Source organism: Patagioenas fasciata, chromosome Z, assembly GCF_037038585.1.
Source record: "Patagioenas fasciata isolate bPatFas1 chromosome Z, bPatFas1.hap1, whole genome shotgun sequence".
NCBI lineage: Eukaryota > Metazoa > Chordata > Aves > Columbiformes > Columbidae > Patagioenas > Patagioenas fasciata.
The window spans coordinates 26,343,481-26,366,990 of record NC_092560.1 but is presented as its reverse complement, the minus strand read 5'-3'; the positions used below and the strand labels follow the sequence as shown (position 1 = coordinate 26,366,990).

General features: G+C 36.8%; 1 protein-coding gene across 1 annotated transcript in view; it reads left to right on the top strand.

The window, feature by feature from the left end:
* The first annotated feature begins 6,864 nt into the window (after positions 1 to 6,864).
* Positions 6,865 to 23,510, top strand: part of TMC1 (transmembrane channel like 1) — a 59,775-nt gene continuing 43,129 nt past the window's right edge. Inside the window, exons 1-4 of the mRNA XM_065861370.1 lie at positions 6,865 to 6,904; positions 14,599 to 14,662; positions 14,799 to 15,173; positions 19,960 to 20,100. Of these exons, the coding sequence (XP_065717442.1) occupies positions 6,865 to 6,904; positions 14,599 to 14,662; positions 14,799 to 15,173; positions 19,960 to 20,100 (620 nt within the window). The remainder of the gene's footprint in view (positions 6,905 to 14,598; positions 14,663 to 14,798; positions 15,174 to 19,959; positions 20,101 to 23,510) is intronic.

Sequence of the window (23,510 nt, the reverse complement as noted above, 5' to 3'; positions counted from 1 at the left end):
ACATCAGCTCACAAAACTAAGGTTGAAAGTGTACGTAAGTTAAAAAATGTCTTTTCACTCATATTATCATATTCTCACAACAACCCTGAGGCAGATGGATTTTATGGGAAGTTTGCCATATGGGTACTTGAAAAGATTCTAAATAGTATATATTTTGTTGTTATTGTTGTTTATTTGTTTGTTTGTGTGTGTGTGTTTTTTTCACTTCATTGAAACAATTTTTTTTCTCTTCTTCTAGTGCTAGGTTTGTCCCAGTACTACAATAAAGATGGCTGCTGTGCTTACTTTGTTTGACCTTGTCCTCTCAGGATACTTATTAGTTCCTAGGAGCAGGCACTGACTGAGTACATTGGAGGACTATAAGCAGTGTTATTAATCTTTCATTCAGTGGCTGAAGAATTTGTCATTGAATCGACTACTTGTTGCACTGCTCTTCCCCAGACTCCTGCCTTTCATTTGTATTGTATTCAGTTGATTTTACAGGAAAAGCGAAAGAGAGAGGTATGAATAGACTGGTTCCTCTGGCTAAAGGTTTCATGTCCTTGACCTGCAGATGATGTTTTACCCCAGGGTTTTGCTTCACATTCAAGATTTTACTTTCTAACTCCTGACCATGATGGAACATGATTCTGATGCTTTTTATGATTTCCTTGGGGTGAAAAAAAAAAAAAAAAAAAAAAAGAAAAGAGATTAAAAAAAAAGAAAAAGAAGGGTCATTGTTGCCTTTCCACTTGCCATGGCAGCAGAGGCACCAGAGTGGGGTACAGATGCTGAGCTCATTATGATCCTAGTGCTTTCCAGAGATATAGACAGGTCCCCTTCAAGCACATGCAATGGTCAAAGTCCAAAGAGATGAGTCCCTGAAGATGATTACAACCTTTCCACTTCCTCTGACATGTGGAATGGTGAGAAGAGTTTTGAACTGTGCCAACTATGCCTACTAATTCATTAGCAAACAGACAGCCTCAAAAATGAAATGAAACCTTGGAGTGGAAAGCAGACATTCTGGAATGTTATGTTTACTGAGTGTAATGGCATGTGTGTTATCTGTTATAGTAGTGTGCATTGAAGTGGACATGGTATTTAGAAGGACCTAATCTGTGATTTACATGGGTCATTGATGGCTGTGGAGTCATAAAGTCTCAGAATTTTAGTACTCCCAAGCACATCCTGCCTTAACCAGTCTGTGCAAGCTCAGGCTTCTGTTCATCCCTTTTTTGCTGCTACAGCTGCACTTATTGCGCAAACAGGTGCTTCAAGACATTTAACAATTAGTGGTTTTTTTTTTTTTTTAATCTAATCTTAGAACAAATAAACAATAAAGAATTGCACTGAGAAGAAAATCTGGAGTCCCTCCATTGAGTGCAACCACAACTAAGCAGCAAACACAATTATCTGAGCAGTGTGCCCATTTGTCAGCATAGCAGGTGCTGCGAGCAGTTAGACATAGCCAACAGTGTGTGATATCAGATGTTATTAAAGAAAGCAGCTGTATTAATGACCATTCAATCGGTCATTAATTTTGGTCAGGATAATGACAATAATATGATTCTAAGTAGAATTATCTAAGTAGCATTATTGTTAGAGGAAATATATGTACACATATCTTCAGATGAACTTCCCAAATGCTTGCAGTGACACAGTTTTAGAAGCGGTCTAAAGAACAGTACATAGGGATATTTAGAAGCTCTGCTACATATTTCCCTTCCGAATAAAAATTAATTTGGCAGAATTGTAATGAATGCTTAGGAATTTAAAGATGTTTTTGAGCTTTTAATAAAACATTCTGATTAATTATGGAGCAGGATAGATTCAGTGATCAAGAGCAATTTAGATAAATACCTCTATGTCACATATACCACCCTAATTTATTGTGATTCGCATTAATTGTCAAGAAAATTTTTAAAAAATGGCTTCTTCATGAGGCTTCTGAAGTTTTTCCTCTGAATCTGGCAATCATGTCTACCAGTAGAGTGTAAAGCACCTAAGTATAATGCAAATTACATCCTGCTCTACTTTTGTCTGAACTTCCAGTTTTTCGGAGACACTTGAGATACAGTATTTCAGAAATGTCAGAAAAGCTACAAATGGCTTCAGAAGCAATAATTGCAGGAGTCTGTTTGAATTTCATGTAGATTTTTCACTTAGCTGTTACATTTCCTTTTCACGGACTGCTCAGAGACCTCTAACGAAATAAGGTTTTCCCTGCAAGTAAATTTAGGCTGTTGATTCACTCTGTGAATACCAGTGCACCATCACAACAAGGTTACTTGTGTTTCTGTTACACAACATTCCCTAACCAGTGTTCAAGAGCTGAACATGTTGATTCGGGAGTTAATATTCAAAAAGGATGCAAAACTTTTGAAAGTTTCTTACATGAAATTTGTCAATTTGATGTGTCATCTGACTGTGCCTGCTCACCCTCACCAGGGTCCTCCCAGTGCCACTGTGACAAGCCTGCTCTGCTGGCACTGCTGCAGGATGGTGCCCCTCAGGGAGGTTTTGACCTCCATCCCGCCTCAGTCCCATCCTGCTGCAGCCTCCCACTGCTCCCAGACATGAGCAGCATAATCATCTACTCAGCTGTGAAAAAGTGTGGGATAATGGGAACCGTAGGCACAGACTTAACCGGTTAATGCTATTCAGGCTCATCCGACTCATCTGGATGAAGGAGGTCAGGGAAAGATCAACTTGAGTATTATATTACATAGAAAATGATGTTTTAACTGGCATAGCTACATTGCCGTGGGTTCAACTTGTTTTCTGCTTCTAAACCTGCCCGATTTTACCATGTGCTTCAATAAGTCAGAATACACATTTTGTGTGCTTCAAAGCAAAATGTCACTTTAAAATCCCACCCTGACAGAAAATTATTTATTGCCCTAAGTTTTGCAGTATGTCTAGAAACTGATGGAAAATGCATCCAGAAACAGTGAAAAATCAACATCAAGAGCATTTCATTGTGGTAGAAAGTGTCCACAGCTGATGTATAGAAGCATCAGGAAAGAAATTACAGTGGCTATTTCTTTGTGAATAGGTTGTGGCACAGTAACTTACACGTTGATTACAAGCAAAATTGATGGTTGTGGGTTTACTGAGGTACTAATGTTTGTTTCAAACATATTTATATCATAATTCTTTGGTGTCGTTTTTGTTCCCCTTGGATGGATTTATCTGGTTGTCAGATGGCTGCCAAAGGGCTTATCAGTTTAGTGGCAACAGGTAACAGGTATGTGTACCAATACTTTCCTCTTCTCCTTTATTACAGGTATTTCTATGAGTTTCAGCTGTGGTAAAGGGATAATTGTGCACTTCCTTCCTCCTCTTCTGTGTACCACACATGCTCCAGCACTTTGTATATATATTGTCTGACAATGAGATACAGATTTGAATAAAGCAGCAAAAATGTATCATGCTTGCTATCAATAGAAATTTTTGGCAGTATTCCACAAATTCATTTAGGACCAAGCCCAGTTCTCTGAACCTGTCTGGACTGGGGCCATTTTCATCATTAATTATATCTTTAAACCAAACTGTGTTCTGATTTGATTGGTATTAAATAGAGCTGAATCACATTAAAGACCTTTATTTTATTTATTTATTTATTTATTTTTTTCTTTTTCAGACTGGTTGCTGTAAGGAGAACCTTCTGTAAATGTAAACTGTCCATGCTCTCTGTGCGATCATTTATATTTGTGCACTACGGTGCTATTAAGTTAAACTGGTACAGTTTGTCCACAATCTCTGCATAGTATTTGGTACCGGTGGTAAATAGAAACATAGGATGTAGCTCCATGCTGTATTATCTCCAGTGGCAATCCTGTCTTCAAAGGTTTGAACACATTTTCTGCCTCCTGACCCTGGCTACCCTTTCCCACATCATGCCACAATTTGATTCCCCTGTCTGTGCTAATACAATTGTTTGTTGCACCATGATGTGGAAGGGATCACTGCACTAAGCTGACATAAGAAAGCAATTATTTGCTTTGATTAGTGACCCAACTTACAGGGCAGCCCCATGGACACTTGTAGAGGTAAATCAGTGAGGGCAGCAAGTGGTGGAACTCAACGAAACAGTTAACTTCTGCCACCTCAATAATAAACCACAAACCAGACTGGATCTGGCTTGTCTAAGCTAAGCAGTTGCACTTTGGTAAAAGTATTTGACTGAATGTGATCACTGTCTGAGTCAGGAGCCCTTGAGAAAAAAATAAAATCGAGTGTACAGTTCACTGATATCATAGCAAATGTTCACCCAGTGACTACATTCAGACTGCATGTATGACCTTCTTTTATTTATCTTTCTACCTTTGATATTCATGTATTCAAATATTTTCCAATGTGGCTAATAAAAGAAAGTGAGGAATTATTCACTTAAATTTCCGAGGAAGACTTAACAGTTCCATCAAGACTAAGGTCCTGATTTGACTTCAACTGTGAAACATACAATCCTTTCACTGCTTCTTTTTACAAGTACTTGTAGAATCACTAACTTGAATGTCATGCTCATGATCCACACACAGAATCACAGAATCACAGAACGTTAGGGATTGGAAGGGACCTCGAAATATCATCTAGTCCAATCCCCCAGCCGGAGCAGGAACACCTAGATGAGGTTACACAGGAAGGTGTCCAGGCAGGTTTTGAATGTCTCCAGAGTAGGAGACTCCACAACCTCCCTGGGCAGCCTGTTCCAGTGCTCTGTCACCCTCACTGTGAAGAAGTTTATTCTCATATTTAAGTGGAACCTCTTGTGTTCCAGTTTGTACCCATTGCTCATTGTCCTATCATTGGTTGTCACCGAGAAGAGCCTGGCTCCATCCTCATGACACTCACACTTTACGTATTTATAAACATTAATGAGATCACCCCTCAGTCTCCTCCAAGCTGAAGAGACCCAGCTTTCTCAGCCTTTCCTCATAATGGAGATGCTCCACTCCCTTAATCATCTTTGTATCCCTGCGCTGAACTCTCTCCAGCAGTTCCCTGTCCTACTTGAACTGTGGGGCCCAGAACTGGAGACAATATTCCAGATGTGGTCTCACCAGGGCAGAGTAGAGGGGAAGGAGAACCTCTCTTGTCCTACTAATCACCCCCTTTCTAATACGCCCCAGGATGGCCTTCCTGGCCACAAGGGCACAGTGCTGGCTCATGGTCATCCTGCTGTCCACCAGGACCCCCAGGTCCCTTTCCCCTACACTGTTCTCCAACAGGTCATTCCCCAACCTCTACTGGAACCTGGGGTTGTTTCTGCCCAGATGAAAGACTCCACAATTGTCCTTGTTATATTTAATTAAATTTATCCTGCCCAACTGTCCAGCCTGTCTAGGTCTCACTGGATGGCAGCACAGCCTTCTGGTATGTTATTACAGAAGTCTACTAACTGAATCTTTAGAACATGAGTATTTTTTTTCTTTTTCTTTTCTTTTTTTTTTTTTTTTTTTCTCGGAGTTCTTAAAACCATGACTTATTACACTTGGTGTAACTATGGATTTTCAGAGATTATTTGAATGTTTTCTTGCATTTTTCTTTTGCATTAGAAGTCTTTCCCAAGGATATAAAAACACAGGAGCCAGGATGTAATATGATGACTAATATGAGAATGCAGTAAAAGAAATAATAATTTTTCAGAAACACGTTTTTTAGACAAAGGTGTAAGTCCTCTTTTAATTTTATGTGTAGACTTAATCTCTCTGGGAATATTTAAAACATAGAAAATAGGACTAAATACCTGAATGCATTTTGTCTGCAAACTGAATTTCAAGTACAAACAACTTCATTGCTAAAATTTGAAATTTAATAGGTAAGCTAGACAGCATCACTGGATAAACTTCCAGATGAACTTCCTTCAGGCATTTGAACAACAGCTCCAAAGAAAAACAAATGGCTTTCACTGTGATGTGATAGGAGGATCCAGAAACCACTCAAGAAGATCTGAGAATGTGGGGTGTTTTGCAGATGCTTACTGTTCTTTCAAGCTGTGTCATATTGAAAGAACTCCAGCGGAGGAATACTGAGGAAGCTCTGAAGAAATCACCTAGTTAAATACAGATCGATAATTGTATCTTGTATTGTTTTATTTGTAACATGTCATTTTATTTATAACAAGCTGTTTCAAATCTTTTACGTAACAGCCTGACCTGTCTTGTTAATTAATTTTTTGCTTTGTTGTGCCATTAAGCTTGTCTTGTGTTGTAGATACAAGGTGAATCAGGGTAAAACTGGTAAACTTAAAATGTAATATCTGCATAAAGATAGAAGCAAGGAGTCTTAACAGAACTTCAAGGTCATGCAAATATAAACCAGCAGGTACATCAGCATCTGTCTCTTTTTGCCTTCAGAGGTTTTAAATCTGTGTCAGACTGTTAAAACTACACAATTTAAGTATGTCTAAAGTAAAGTTGTCTTTTGTGAGAAAAAAAAAATCCATGTAACGTCCTCTGCATGCTGAAGTGTAGACTTGCATACAGCATCAAAGCGTGTCTGTGTGGACAATGTGCAATATCCTCGCTCAGTAAGGCGCTTAATCCTTTAGATGTTAGTGTTAATCGTAAGTCAGTATAGTGCAGGAGAGTTTTTATTTTTTTTTCAGTAATGATAATAAAGAAGGTTAACAACTTCTTCTATTCTTTTGACCCTAGCATGCCAAACCTAAGTAGTAAAGTAAACATTCATGAAAGATTAATCACTTAGGAAATTAGTATCTTCTTATATTTCAGGCTGTGAAACTTCACCAGCACCATCCGTTCAGTGACAGACAACAGACAGGACGATGCTGATGTGCACTTCATCTTGAACTCTTCAGCCTTCAGACAATCTCTAATATAGGAAGCAGGTGGACAAGCCCTGTGAAATACAGTCACGATGCCTCAACGTGAAAAGCCAACCACCGTTGAAGGAAACGGTAATTACAACTAGAATTATGCATCTTAAGCATGTATCCATTTTCTGCATGTAGCTCAACAGTGTGCAAGTTTTGTTTTCTTCTTGTTCTTTCGAATACAAACTGTCCTTTGTCACAATTCATTAGCTTTTGATCGGAAATGTATTTTACTTGGCTTTTGAAAGCAGCTTTGCTCTGTTAGTTGGTTAGTTGCAGCATGGCAGTGTGGCTTTCCATTGGTTCATAAATCAAGAGTACAACCACAGCCCTGTTACTTGTCTTATATTTATAGGCAGTTTATAGGAAAGATTAATAAAACAAGGATATTGTGTGACTTCTCTAAACTACACAAAAGCAATGCGTTCTTATTGCTTTCAGTATTTGATACAAAATGTCAAACATTTTTCATAGTAAGATTAACAATACTTCTATGCTCATAATGCACTCTTTGTGATGTAAGAAATGTTTTTGTAGGATGATAGTGCCTAACAGCTTATTCTGGCAAAGTGCAAAGCAACTCTTTGGTATGGGAAATACTTTTAGTTCTCATGGGCTAGTCTTTCCAACATATGTATCCTTTTCTATGGAACAGGCATGACATTTCTGCTCTTCAGCATGGAAGAGAACTGCCAGGAACCTTATTTTAGACCAGCTTCTGAATGAATTCATTAGGTCTCACTGAGTACCAGGGCTGGTACTACTAAACAGTGTTTTCCATATTTTTAATCCACATTTATAATGTGCAGTAGTAATAAAATGGGATCTGCTTCCATAGAAAACATCAGAAGGGACTACCTAACATTTCAGCAGGCTAGAACATATAGCTGATTTTAAGAGTTCATCCTATTTTGTTTCCTTTTATTGTCTGAGCACCTTCGTTGTTTTTTCCTCCATTTTTTTCTACAAACCCCATTACTGACCAATTTAATTTTCAAGCAGTACATGGTAATGGAGCTCATTGTAACATGGGTGAAGAATAGATATTAATGTAGCATAAGAAACGTACTAGTTTCCGCAGACTTTTTATCTGAACAAAAAATAAAATGGGCCTGTCCATAGAATATACACATTTTAAAAATTATTTCTAATGAACAAATTCTTTTAATATCAAGGATCTAAGTTTACTTTAAATATCTGCCTTCTACTTGTAGGTATCTGGCTGAATTGACTTACCTTTTGATTCAATAACTTATTCATTCAAAGGACAGAGGTGTGCATTCCCACAGTGAACAAAACCCACACATCTGTTAATTGGAGAAGGTTGAGATCTTTAGGTTGTAGAATCATGATCACTCTTTGACACACATTGCACAAAAAATTATCCTGTACATAATATATAATAAAATTTAATTAACTTAATGACAGTTATTAATATATTTGAAGATGAGATTGTGTGAGTAAATTCAAGACTCAGTCTTGATTTAAGAGGACTTAGAAAGCTGGAGTTCCGCTATAAGTAACACGAGCTACTCTCAGAATGCGGTTCTGAGTCCACTTTTGACTTAAAATGGGCTGAGAGCTGGAGCTAGTCAGCACAGCTCAGGCGTTAATCTAGTTGCAGTTTCTTTACAGGACATTTTTCCTCATCATTGCTGACTGTCTTGACAAGTATTCTTGCAAAGAATGGACCACAACAACAATGGAAAATAATGAGGTCTAGGGCCATACATTTTTACCTTCTGATACCTTTAGCTCTAGTGAAACCCTGATTTGGCCATTTTTCTTGTTTTGTAATAAGTCTTCTGTAATACCTATGATAGTAGGAGATGTATGGTTCATTACACTATGTTCACGAATGTGAATTCATTGTTTTGTGCTTCTCATACAGGAAAAGAAGACTTAGGGAACAAATCTTCAGAGTGGGTATTTAAAAAGGATCAGATGGGAAGTGCCTGTTCTCTAAAAACAGCAAAAGGTGGTGAGCTGGTCAGCTCCAGGTATCAACCTTTAAAGAGTTGTCTTCTTATGAGATAGTGAAAAACACAATTGACTTCAGATCCACTAGAACTGCTAAATTTGTAACTTGAATATAAACTATTTTTTCCATGTTAACGTGTTCTTCCTGTGTTAACAGTACTATGAATGAATTATAGTAAGCTAAGCAAATAACGTTTCAGAACCTGGAAAGGTCAGATTGCTATGATTTACTGCAGTCTCACACTTCCCATAATATATTGGACACTTAATATTCTGATCCTAATTCTTGCACTGAAGACTGCAATGTAAATGGAAAATTGTCTGCCATCAACCCAACCATGTGATGAAGAAGCAATACAAATACGTATTCTCCTTGTTTTATTGCAGTAACCACTGTGTCCTGCAAGCTTGTCAGATCTCTAGTCTTGGGTAAGACAAAGAGTTACATGGTTAGGTCTTTGTCTGGTGTAGGTAGGGTAATACAGGTATATTCACAGAGATAGTATATGACACAGTGGCCTGCAAACATATATCCATGCTTTCCTGAAAAGAGTGAAATACTGAGGGGTTTCTCACTGAATTATCTTCCTCCTCTGCCTTTTGTAGGTTTTATAATAGTAAAATTAGATTTGACCTAAAATTTTTGCACTAAAATTGTGCAATAAACCTATTTATCCCTGAAAGGGAACTTTGCCTAAGAGACATCCTGAGTCAGAAACTGAGTGACAACACTAAAACCTTGTGGTGTGTAAATACAGATCAGAAGAAAACTGGAAAGAGGAGAGCGTAATCAAACGATGTGCCTGATGCCAGCCACAGTGCCAACTTGATCTATACAAGCTTAGTCTTGTCATTTTGGTAAAACATTTGTAATTTTTCCAGTAGAAAACAAATGAGCAATTTATGGATGTGAATTGAATTAATTCCATTTATTCCCTGTGATCATCATATGTGATTTTTAAATGTTCACTGGGCTACCATTAGTTGACCAAATTCTTCTTAGTGGCAATCTGAAGAGAGTGAAAACTTACTGCCCCTCTGGCAACTTCTGTGAACTCATTATGTGTAGAAGTCTGCAGACCACAGCAAGGACATGAAGACTAATAAGTCTCCTGAGACACTAGTGGCTTTATAAATCGTAGTGTAAATATTCTGCTTACTTTAGTGTCTACTACCTGGCCAATTCAGGTGCAGAAAAATAAGCAGTATACTCATGGTAGCATAACTGAACAGGAATTATTGTTTTACTTCATAAATTTAAAACTATTACTGGACAGGAGTTTTTTTTGGTTTGTGATTTTGATTTTAGATCATTGGACGAAAAGATAATAATTGCTTGTGAGGCTCTACCTGCAAATGATCCATTTCATCGGCTTGGTAATTAATAAATAAGGTAGAAATTTGTTTTATAACATATACCAAAAGTCTAACAGTATTTATTGAATTGCAGGTTACTTTATGTACCGTGGAACGTTTTTATGATGCCAGTAGAACTGCTTAGGAGTAGTCAGTTTTACATAGCAATAATGTGAGCAGTGATATCACAACAGTGGGCCATATTTTATGGAGTAATTCCAAGAGTCATTATCCCACTCACAGTGAAAAATCAAGGAAACTTGTCAGTATAAAACAATTTTTTAAAAATCCCCAAAACATGAAATCTAGGCAGTACCATGTGGCAAGTGGTGTACAAATAACTTTGGAAGATAAGGTAAGGGTACAACAGCTCCCACAATCTACTAAACAGACATGTCATATAGTAGAGTCCTATGATTTTATACATTTTTTCTGTCCTTAATTTCCTCACCAGACAACATGTCAACATTTTGAGCTCTCTCTTGAGCTGTCTGATGTTCTGTCTTCACTGCAGTCTTTGACTTGCAGGTTAATCTGAGCCTATATTCAGGACTTTCTCCTTTAATCTTGCTGCTTATTTGTATCCATAGTCTAAAACATAAATAAGACTTTAAGTAAAATGATAGCTTACTCATATTACACTTTCCCTGCCCTTAGTTTAGAAAGACGAGAAAGTTTCCCTTAAACTACTGTGGGGGAAAAAAAAAAAATAAAGAATGATCTGGTTTCCTAAAGCATAAGGAATTACGGACTATAGCTCCAAATATACCTAATAATGGATGTGTCATTAAGGCAGGATAATGCATCCTGGAAGATGTAACAGCTACAATGGTTTACTCTGGGTTATGTAAATTCAAGTTAGCTGACTCAAAGCCTAATAAGCAGATATTAGTCCTATGAATATTAATACTGTGAAGTAATGAGGTCCTATCAACCCTTTCCTGGAACAATGAGTAATTATAGACAGCGCTTTAGTGACACTTAGTTGGCTTTGGTGGAAGATTGATTGTACTTTTGATAAGTGGGATCAGATGAAGATCTGTTTAAAAAAGCAGAAGACAAGTATATAGACGTAAAAGTACCCCATATAGTGATGATTTTGTTTCTGCATCGAAGACTATACATTTCTATTTTAAAAAAAAATGAGCATAAAAAATACTCTTAAGTTTTTCTATAGGATGATAACGTAGTGCTTGGAGAATGCACTCTAATGTTTCTCTATGTTGTGGTTTATAGAAGAACATTTAATTTTAGTATTAAACTGCATTTAGATTTACTGTCACCATGAAATGTAATTTGTTTATCATTGAAATGCTTCTCCCATAGTTCAGTAAGACAGGGTTTGCCACAAACAGCTGAAGTACTAAGTTATGAGCTGCCAAGCCTCTTGCTTTCCTCTTTGGTAAGTATTACAGAGTTAATGGCCTGAAATAGCTTTTTAATAATAATAATAATAATAATGTTAAGTACAGAAATTATTACTTATGACTCTTATTGCTCAAATACCCAATCAACAAGCAACATAGGTCTTTTAATGACAGATGTGGAAGCCTCAAATACAAAAAGACGATTATTCATACAGCTTGTCTGAATTACAAGTCTCCAGAGCTAGCTGTAATGTGGATGTGATGTGGGGTGGCTGTGTATCTTGTAAGAACACATGGATACGCACTATTCGGGACAGACCTTCGGGGTACTAAAGCTCCTTCTTCCCTACCCTCAGTGATTCTTATCCTCATAGGCATTACAAACTGCTGTCACAGTTGACACAGTTGAATAGCTTTTACTTCTACCCTGAGCTCCATTTTTAATGCTAGTGACACAGCTCATGATGTAAAGCGTGAGGTAGTTGGAGGGTTAGAGTGTTGTCCTTAGTTTCCAGCTTCTCTGAAAAATAAATATTAATACAATGTTTTCTGCATCGTATCCCAAGACCTCAGAGAGATCTTTTATTCTGTGGATACATCAGAATTAGAAGGACAACCCTCTAACATTCTTCATAAAAACAGGTTTCATCTCTCTGTGAGCATGGGGCTGTGGAGTCAGAAATGTTTTGAAGTTCAGTTAGGAAGTATAATTTTAAATTTTTGCAGAAATAACTTTTAAGGCTGCACTTGTCCTTGTTGGGAATGTCTGTAGTAACCACTAATCTTCGAGCTACATCCTTCTGTGTAATCACTGGTCATTTTTTCTAGGCGTTTGTTTGATTTTACGTTTTTGCTTAATTTATTTAAAAACTTTATTAATTAGTTGAACACTCTTTTACCTGAAATGCTGGATTCTGACTAAGATGTTTGTTACATTTATACTATCAGAATTAATTAAAACCAACAGCTACCTCCTGCCCCACCTAAGCTTTTGTGTTGCTTAGTCGACTGTCACTTCTATTATTATATATACCTGATGTCAACTTGAGCATGATACACTTTCATTTGTAATACAATGTTCCAGTGTATACGATAAACCTCTAAATGTTTACTTGTTGTATGCACTTATCACAATTTGCAGCGAGGTCAATCTTGTACTATTGAAGTACTTCCCTGGGAATTTCTACTTGGCTGGAGGAGATCAGCAAAAGCATTAGTTGCAATGCAAGACCCTGCCCTATTGTTGCATGAAAAGTATCTCTTTAGAAGCATCTGGCTTCATCTTTGCAAGATTTCAATAGCAACATAATGATCTTTCTCAAATGCAGATCCTGTTACTGTCAGCAGCAGAAGGCGTATGTCCAAACAGAACAAAGGAGTGCTTATTTTCACATTCCACTGGTGATATTAAATTATAACATTTTTGCATAGTCTTAAAAAATTATTGTGCAGATGCTGTGGAAATGCTAGAAAAAGTAATTACAATGAAATGGAGGGACTCTCTACATATATTTCGGTTTTAAAATGCTGGTCAAATTCTGGATTATAGCCCTCTGTCTGTTACTGCACAAAGTGAAATGACCCCAGCTTCCCTCTTGTTTGCAGCATTACATATTTTTCTACTTTTCTTTGACACTAGATAAAGCGAAGATGTTGTGTCTGATAGTTGCTACAGTAGTCTCTAGATAAATCAATTTGTGTATAAATTTTCGATGAATCAGTAGTGGCTAGGGTACTAGTGAATGGGTAGAGTAAGACAATATAAAGAAAAATTCAAAAGTATTACAGATGAATGAAAAGGAAGAAAAATGTAGTTTCTTCTTGCCTGAAAAATCCAAATATGACATGATCATGATGTCACCTGTCCTGTCTGTATGGAGGAGGAATTAGACAACATACATCTGGAACTTACATGATATGTTGGAGCAGAATGACAGCTGCCTATTTCTATTCATGGTAATATTTTTTAGTCTTCTCATTAATCTCCTGGTACTATGTATTTCTATGTATTTCACTGTTGTGTCTTAAGTACTGTCCTACATATACAAGATCAGAGGTACCACTAGAGAGCCTAATAGCTCCTGGCTTTGCAGGTATTAGTTGGGTTGCTTCTGACAAAAATGTTACTGGTGAATGCCACTAGCAGTTTCAGGAGTAACCTGTTCAATAGTATATTTGTACCAATATTTGCAGAGAGCATATTCATTAAATATTATGATGGATATAATGTGCATGAGAGGGGTATTTTATTTCTTCTCTTTATATGCATGATGCCAGTTTCAAAGTGTATCAGGCAAATGAATTGGATGCTTTCCTGGTTACTGATGGGTAGCAGAGACAGCTTTTCCTATTGAACTTATTGAGACTGAAAAGCTTAAGCAACAGATCTCCCTCAAAACAAAGATGTTTCTGAGCAGAAATACTACTTGCTTGTGTAAATAAGCTCTCTCTCTTAGAATCTCCGATGTTTTTATCATCTTCTGACTCGTAGATGAGGACTGTGGTACAGCATACAAGCAAGCTGGGTCAACTTTTGTCACTTTGCTTAGAGATTTGATTGCAGGAACGTAAAGTAAGTCTCTTCTTTCTTCTGGGACTGCTCTCTGCAGCCATGCTGCAGCTGTGAAGCTTCATGCCCCCAGCCCTTCAAATCAGAAAATGATTCTTTTAATCTTCTTTAATCTCATCTAGTGCCTATCTTTCATATGTTTAAAAAGATCTCTGAAAATTGCCTGAGAAGCATTTTAATCTTCCTTGTTATTTTCCCCAAATTGTGTGATATTGCTATTATGTTTGTTTTCTGAGGGTCCTCCTGTTTTACATATTTCTTCCATGAAAGGGAGTTCTTCACAGCATCAGTTTAGGGCTTACTTATTTGAGTGCTGAAGGAATGTGTAACTATTTTTTCTGTCTTCATCTTATTTCTCAGAAACTTTTGACATGTTCCAAAAAACTGTGTTTGTGAAATGGTGTTAGGGAGCACAATGCAGTAATTGCCAAGAATTTCTTAGAACCCCACATTCCCAATGACTGGTCCACACTTCACTTGCACTGGCCTTTATTTTCATTCCACAGATGACAGTGATGTTGACAATGAAGAAGGCAGTGCAGCTGAGAACGAAGAAAATGTCAAAGGAACAGGTCAGTAGTGTGGATTACTCTGGGTCCACGCTCAGATGCTTTCTGATTATCTATGTCAACGATGGAGGATGAAAGTCCTTCCTCTAACATACTGCCTTCGCTAATGTTTTCTATTATTGTTTTTTCTCTATCATGGATAAAGTGGGGAAGAGAGCAACACCGAGAATCAGAAGGGGACATGCTAGAGGGAGAACCAGGCATGGTGATGAGGAGGATGAGGATGATGAAGATGGAACAAGAAGAACTGGGTATCGCAGGCACAGAAACCGTAGAGGACGGGGAAGAGCACCTGGAAATGAGGGCAGTGATTCTGATGTAGACCCTGCAAAAGCCAGGAAGAACCAAGCAAATCAGAAATCCAAGGATGATGATGATGAAGAAGAAGATGAAAAAGAGGGTAAAAGTGGGAAAGGCAAAGGTGAGAAGAAACAAGACAAAAAGCCTGATAAGAAAGGAAAAAAAGAGAAGGCCAACAAGAAGAAAAAAGACAAAAAGAAATCAGGATCTGGGTAATTCAGTATTTATTTATTTTTTAAATATAAAACAATGCTCATCTTACATAAAATTTGCTTTCATTTATAGTTTTGAAATATTAAGGGTCATTATGACTCCCTTACTTGTTACAGCCCAATTAGAGCTGTACAGATTTTTTTTTTTTTTTCCTTTAGTGTAAAAATGCTGGCTCAGGGAAATGGAAACTTTCCACAAAGCCATATCTACTTCAGTAGAAAGAACTTAGGAGTTTGCCACAGGCTCACAGTAGGACCTTGAAAAATGATTAGCCAGGCCCTTCTGGGAGTGCTGATATTCTGAGGATTAGGACCAATCTGGTCAGATAGAACAGGAACTCAAGCCAGGCTCACCCTAATTGTAATTAAATATCCTAAATTATTCTCCGGAACAGAGAACAGCTCTCTGGAGAAATGGAGTGGAAGAGTAAAAGTGACTGGGGAGGGGAGCAAATGACAGAGTGAGGTGATAACATGTGAGATCTCTTCTGCTTTTTCTTTCCCCAAAACTAAAATCCCCCAAATACTAAGCTGATAATCCTCCAAAAACCCAAAGAGAGAACCAAAGTCTTGACACTCTTCACAAGACTGAATTTTTGTTTCCCAGCCATGTTTGAGACAGCTTTTTATAAAAGATCAGTGCCAAAATTTAAAAAACCCAGAAGCAAAGACTCAGATGGGATTTTCCAGCCTCTCTCCCACTCAGTCTCTCTGAAATATTACTGTTCAGTTTTCCAAAGCATTTGATTCAACCTGGAGTCTTTGGAAGACTCAACTGACTCAGAGCACTTTTGAAAATTATTTTTGATTTTGCTGGCATCCTGTAATTTCATTGTCCCTGTCCTTTCTCATGCTATTGAAAGAAAACAACGCCTGGGAATGGTGTATAATGGAGCATATGAAGCTAGGCATGCTTATCTCAATGGAGGGGTAGAGATATCCCTTTTCCCCCATCCAGTACTTGCTACAGTCGTTTGTGTTCCCAAACGCATCACTGGAGAGCACTACAAGAGTCAAAGGAAAGAAAAAAATACAGTGAGACACGTTGTTGTATTAATTTGTTCATGATCCCCTTCAATATACTTCTACTTCATTTGCCGACCCTACGAGAATGCCTAAAATCTTTGTGCTGGCTCTTCTCTGTGTTGCAAATTACAACTCTCTGTGCAACGCCCTCTACTGACATAGCAACAGACCTGAATGTGTCAATCCATGTTCCTCTGCTCATTATTGTCTTCTGTTGTAAACATTTATTGAGTGTTAATTAAAGGAAGACCATTGAAAATATAAAATTGAATGTAAAATACATATGTTTGGACTAAATAATTAGAAATGGCTAGCTGGATCCAGACTTGGCTCCTGCAGTAGTAAACACAACATCTGAGGGAAAACTGAGGATGCTGTGGAAAACACCTAAGAGCATCATATTTTTAGATTTTTGGGGGACAAGCTAGACAAGGTAGCAGAGTAATAAATGTAAACATAGTTTCAAAGATTTTTAAAAGATAAACAAAAATCAGGCAAGAACAAAGGAAAATAAGCTGGTGATTAGTTCAGCTGTGATTCAGATAAAGGATTTACAAGCGTTCAGGACAGAGAAGTAACAGTATAGAAATGCAGCCTGTCCAGCAAGTTCGTGAAGACCTGCCACAACAAATGCTGTGTACTGTTTAAAAGTGCATCTTGTTGGTGCAGTTTTTAAATTGCAAAGATATTTTAGCCTGAAAAAGCATGATGAAAGTAAAATAAGGAGTTGAGAAAGAAAAAAAAAACTCTCATAAACAAAAAGAAAAGTAAAATTAAATGTGATATTATTCTGCTGAAAGATAATATTGGGCTTGCTCTAAAAACACTGCTCTTTTTGATTAGGTCACAGTACAAGTCAGTCAAATCTCGTGCTGTTACCCTCTTCTTTCATCCTACTTTTCATCTAAATCAGGAAGACCTCTTTATGCCCTAATTATTTTACATAAAGCACATAAAGGAATCCTAGATGAGCTCGTGTTGATTCTTCTGCTTTCTTTAAACTGATTATTTTTATATCTGTCAATCCATGGTAGCAAATTTCAGAGGGAAATTCCATGGGAAAATGAGTTATTTCTGGGTGAGTTTTGAATCTTCTGCTATTGATACTATTGGTTGTTGATGCGGCTGATTGTGTGAGGAGAATCTGCTCTGCGCTGTTCATAATCATCATCCCAAAAATATTAATGATAAATTACTCCTTGTAGTCTCACTGTGAAGATCTTTGATATTCCTAGATTGTTCTTTACTGGCTTGTCTAATTGCAACTGATTTGTCTGAGATAGAAACTGTATGCAGTCACTTGAACTACAAATTCTCAGTCTTATATTCTGCCTAGCCTGTGCATTTTCTGTTTTCACTGTATAGGTCTATGTATGAGCAAATCAAATTATTTTGAATGGAATTACTCAAGAGTATAAAGCTGATGTAAAAGTGAAATTATTTAGTAATGCTTTATGTTCTGTGTTAGCCTGAAGGTCACACTGAATCTTTCTGGCCTTCAATTGTAATAATCACAACCTTTCATGAAAGGCTGAAAATTTTGGTTGTATAAGACAGAATTTTGACTTCCTGGATTGAATCTCACAGTGTCCAACTGCTCAAGCTGAAGGAAAAATCTTCTGTAACTATATAAATTTTGACTGTATAGTGTAAACGCTTTTGAAAAATACAGGTTTCTTGAAGATTCTTAGAAATATGGAATTTTTATTATTTTTCTGGTTCCAGAGGAAAGTGAAAAATGAAAGATGAGATGTATTTGTAAAGACAAATAAAGCAGTAGTGGGCAATGGGCACAACAGCCAATAGTATCCCTACATTATCTGTGTTCTTCTCAGCTTCCTTTCCTCAGTGAGCTCACTGCATTAGCACCTACTGATCATATTCCCCATTGCTCTCACTGCAGTCTTAACCCCGTAAACTTCTGTCAAAGGATATCCTCAATATTCAGCACATTGCTGTCTGCTTGATAAAATGCAAAGTACTTGACTGTAACAACTAAGAATTTAAAGTTCTCTCAAAATGAGACTCCTTTAATCCTTCTATTCTTCTTAAAGACACAACTCTTTTTTTTTTTTTTTTTCATTATCATGTCTCCAAATAAAATGTCCAAATATAATTATTGACATTCAACCATTTGACCTCAGCTTTCATGCAGTTCTTCCCTTGCTTCTCACAATACTAGAGTAACAGTAAATATGTCTGCTGTTTAGCAGCAGTCTTTCTTTCTGTAGATTTAAATTTTCTGTGGCACTGTTTTTTATCACATGAAGTCTGAAATTTTATGGCTAATGGGTTCAACTTTCTAACATGGCCATCTTTTGAAACTTTTTGAGTCTTTAATAGCAGGGCATCTGATAACTATGAAAGCCTCTTTTCTTGTCTAATTTAACTGCTGTATGTCTGAAATTTTTGAACAGATGAAAATTAAAGAGAATGAGAAATTTGTATTTTGCTGTATTGCAAAAAGAATTTCACTTTTATTTGTTTTGAAACTTTTCATAAAAATTCTTACTGATAAATTCTTTTATCCTTTATGTCATACAAATAGATTCTTTGACCTTCATGTTACACAAATCTTTAACTACACTTATGTCATCTGTTTTAGTAGAAGAAAAAGTTTATAGATTTTTTTTATGCAGAGGATAGAAACTATACAGCTAGGTGACTTTAATAATGAATTGTTCAGGTCTGATGTCAAATTTTGAATATCAAACTCTCAGAAAGTAGAATTATAAGCCAAATAATGTTTGATAAAGTCTGAATGAACTGTGCCCCCTGAAAAAGCCCTAGAAAACCATTTTAAAATATCTGTGGTAGATTTTTAAACATTCGAAACAGGAAGTAAAAAAAAAGCAAAGGAAAACACAACAAGAAACACATAGCAATGCATAAAACTGCTTTTACTAAGTGTTCACTTAGTGGTAGTTGTCACTGTCAGGTGTTTAGGGCAGGAAGTCAGAGTCTAATGGTTTTCTGCTGATCAGTTTCCTGTTTGCTGACATAAGAAGAGGAAACACTGGTTGCTAATGATTTTCTTTATGCCATTATCTGAGAAACAAGGTTACTCAAAGAAAAGGATATCTATGCAGGTTTTAGGGAAGTGGATGTTGCCTTAATCAGCTATGTTTTCCAAGGATACTGCAAATCAGTACATGGATAAGAAGGTCAAGTTGCAAACAGAGCACATATGGAGATGCCATTACTATTACATCTGCTTAGTCTGAGTGCTAGAACACATCGCAGCCTTGCTGCCACGTAGCTTTGAATCATTCCTGTCTCTGAAATGTTACTGCCTTGATCAGTGGATGGACTGTCTTCTGGTGTTTAAGCTTGTCTTTGCGGTGGCTGTGGTGTCTCGTTCTCTTCTCTCTCCTGCGTCACACTGAAGTGGGGTGGACCAGTTCATCTTTATGGCTGTAGTTACAGTGGCTCATTTGCTTGTTGTGATTTTGGGTTTGATACTTAGGAGGCTGGTTAGCACATGTCAGATACTTCTCCAAGAGTGCTGCCCACTCTTCATGGGATTCTCTGGGTATAGTGCTGGTTCAGCTGTGGCTCTGCACTTTGTGTGCAAGCTTTAACTTTCATAGTAAAATTACTAACAAGTCTAAGTTAACTGTGTCCTCCATTCCGTGCAACAGTGAAGGCATTTATCTAGGTCTCAAAGTTAACAAGAATTAACACCAATCATGTGCTTCAGTGAAAACTTCTGTCCTTTCTGAGTTTTGGTGACAGTTCTTGTTCCTGCTTTTGTTTGAAGATCTGATTCTGATTCTGAGGAGGAGATGATTACAGAGGAGGAACTGGCCAAGCTGAAAGAAGAGGTAGAAGAAAAAAAGAAGCTAATTGCCACACTGCGAAACAAGCCATGGAAGATGAAAAAGAAGTTGTCAGTGCTGAAGTATGGTTTGATTTCCACAATTAATATTTGCTTTCCACTTGGCATTGTTTTCCTGAACCTTCACTTTATTTCTACACCTGCTGACACATGGAGATTTAATTCTAAACCATTTTGAGTCTCTCTTTTGCAGGATGTGCTTTCACAGAAAGTGGAGGTAAGTGGCATTGCAGATCAGTGCTTTCTTGTCTCTGTAGACAAGAAATCAAACATGAAAAACTCAGTAATTTTTCTTTTTTTTGTTTTCATCACATCCTCCTGAAATATCTTTCATTTCTTTGAGTTAAGTTAATGTTGGTAAATTCGTCCTTAGTTAAGTTTAATATCTCATCCAAGAAAAAATAATGGAATGTCAGGAATATCTCGAGATTACTAGGGTGAGAAGAGAGGATTTATTTTTTTTATTCTAACTTTTTGGAAAGAAAAGCTTTTTTTTTTTTTAAACTTATGAAAAAGCAAACTTATTGGAAACTGAGCTCACATTTTTGTGCATTTTTAGCTATGTCACATGTAAAACTCTGTTTTGCTCTAGCAAACCTATCACTACATTTTCATTAAGGCTAAAAATTTTCATTTACAGTTAAATTTCCATGAGGCATATGAAACTGGGTAAACACAGAGAACTTTGTTCTTTAGTCAAAACAGGTATGCTTCTGTGTTGTGAGTAACTCATTCACTGTTGTACTGCCCAAACACCAACAAAACGTATGATCATGTTTTGTGAGACACATCTAACACAGTAAAGGTTGTTTCTCCTCCAGATAGTTCTTGTTATGGATAGAAAACACAGACATAATGGTAGGAGAGAACATGCAAAATATGGTGTGGAAGGTCTACAAATTTTTCCTTCTAGAAGGTAAAGTCATTTTGGGAAGGATATTGTTACGAAGAGAGAAAGGAAGGTACGTTGTGAAAGAAGCCGACATGGAAAGGAGTACAAGAGAATAGAGTACTTAGGAGATCTAGAGTGAAAGCATAGCAGAGGTAAGAGAAATTTCAGAAAAAAAAAAAACAGTTGAGCAGTTAGATAGTCAGATAGCAATTACATTATTTTGCGTAGTCTATAACTGAAGAATCTTCATGTACAAAAAGTTAAGATTTGTTGCATTCTTACTATAATATGAACATATCTTCTATTTTTATAGGCATTCTTCTATCCCAACATTCCTAGCAATTCCTAGTTCCTAGGAAACTTCCTAGCCTGGTATGGCAGTTGGGCTATTACTCATTAGCTCTCTGCAATGTGGTTGGCTATTAAACTGCAACACAAAGTCCAAGGGCAATCAAAAGAGACTTTCAGGCCTTGGGACCATTCATGAGGGAATATGGAGCACAGGCAATTTTTCCTCTGTCCTTCCAGTTGCAGTCAGGGTAAAGTGGTCCTTGTATATTCAGCATGGGCAGCAATTCTACCTGAAGGTCCGTTAGTTTATCAACTTTTAATTTCTTATGTTTATGAAACCCAGACTGGGAGACTCAACATGCATTCAGTTTTATTTGCTGCTAGTAGCAGGTTTATTTTAGTTAACAATATACATTAACATGCTGTTCAGGCAGTTTGCACCAGTGTTTTTGTTTTCCTATGCTTTGCTACATTCCTCTCTGAAATAGGCTTGGAAACATATTTTCAGCCTATTCACCCTAGAAAAATGTGTATTTCAATAGCAAATGATAGTTCTTAGCTTAGCGTATTTATTTTGGACTATTTTTATTAAATGAAGAGTCATCTTTATTACTATGTTTCTTTGTCAGATAAGATTCCCCAAATAGTGACCTGTTATTCCAGGCAGTCCCATTCAAATTATCACACTTCTGTACAGAGTTATGCATATCTCAGCAGACAAAACACATAAATCTAGCAAAAAAATGGAATAAAAAATTAAAGTCAAATGATAATATTTGGTCATATTTTTCAATGTGTGTGCTGAGAATTAGACATTTAAATTAGTGTTTAGCATCTTAGATGAAAATGACGGAATTTGGAAGCACCCAGTTCCTTTGAAAAAATCAAACCAAATAATTTACATACCAAAATACAGCCACAGGCAAAGTTTTCCAGAAGCCTCTTTTCATAATTGACTCTTTGGAGCCGATGTTCAACTGACTTGCAATGAAAGGTCTGGTGTTATTATGATGCTTAAAAGAAGAAGTAACATCTTATCAATGGGCTCGCTATTATGATTGTAGTTATAACAATACAGAAGTACCTATATCAGCATATTTTAAATTGTTTGCGTATTTTTTTCATATTTTAATGAGTTATTTCAGTTTTATTCCAGATTCATTAGTCTGATTCATTTGTATTGCTCTTTTATGTGTGGAAAATAGACACACACAGGCTTTAACTGCTTTCAATTAGTAACAAGTGATTTTGAATACTCTTATATTAGCCTCTCTTGCTGTTGAAACTTCTGGCCAACAGTTATTATTAGCAAGTATTTCCATGTGTCGTCTGCTTCTTCACCTGCACAGGTTTCAGAGTATTATGAGATACGTAGGGGGAAAAAAACCAAAACAACAAAGTTTATCTTAGAGGTAGAAGGTCTTTGTCTGCTAGTTTCCACGACAGGGAGATGATACTTACAGCAGAGAGATACTTCACTAGAGATTTCTTCTCAACATTATGAGAAATATTCTTTACTGTGAGCCAAAACCCACTTCCATGCTTGTTCTGTATTAGCACCTTTTTTTTCCAAGAATGGAAAAAAAATTATCTCCAGAAATGCCGAAGGATTTGTTACATGCTCATGACAAAATAAGACCAAAAAATATACTTTTGCATTTTATTTTGAAAAGTGAGTATTTGGCTTGATTAGGACTTTCAATTCTAAATATTATTTTTTTTAAAGAAAGCGTTAATTTGTCAGAACAAACTATATTTGGAAAGAGATTTATATTACACTAAATCTTGTGTTTTAAAAAAGTGATAACGAACTTTAAATTGTTGAAACATGTTGTTTAATCATTTTCAAGTCCAAACAAGCCCCTGTGCTTTGATGATTCAAAACCAGTTTTTCCCAAGGGAGTGTTTCTTCATAACTAGAAAAGTGTAGTGTGAGAAAGATGATTTCTAGTTAGCTCTAGTGAAAACTTTGTAAAATAGTTAACATTTTATTTTATGTTTTGCTCTGAAAATGCATGAATTTTAGAACTTTAGAGTACAGATGCATAACTAGTTGCTCTTTAGAAAATGCCTTCTATCAAAACGTGGCTGAGATACTCATTGCTGAAATGGCATTCTTAATAGAGCTGCACTGCTAAATTAGATCAGCTCTAATTTCTAATTTACATCGCTGTGTCTAGAAAATGCATTTCAAACAGCCCCTCGTTATTCTCTGAAGAACTGTGCCTGAGGATACTGTTCTGCTGCAGAGTGTTCCTCTGCGGTTTGAAGCTGGGTTATACTGGCACTG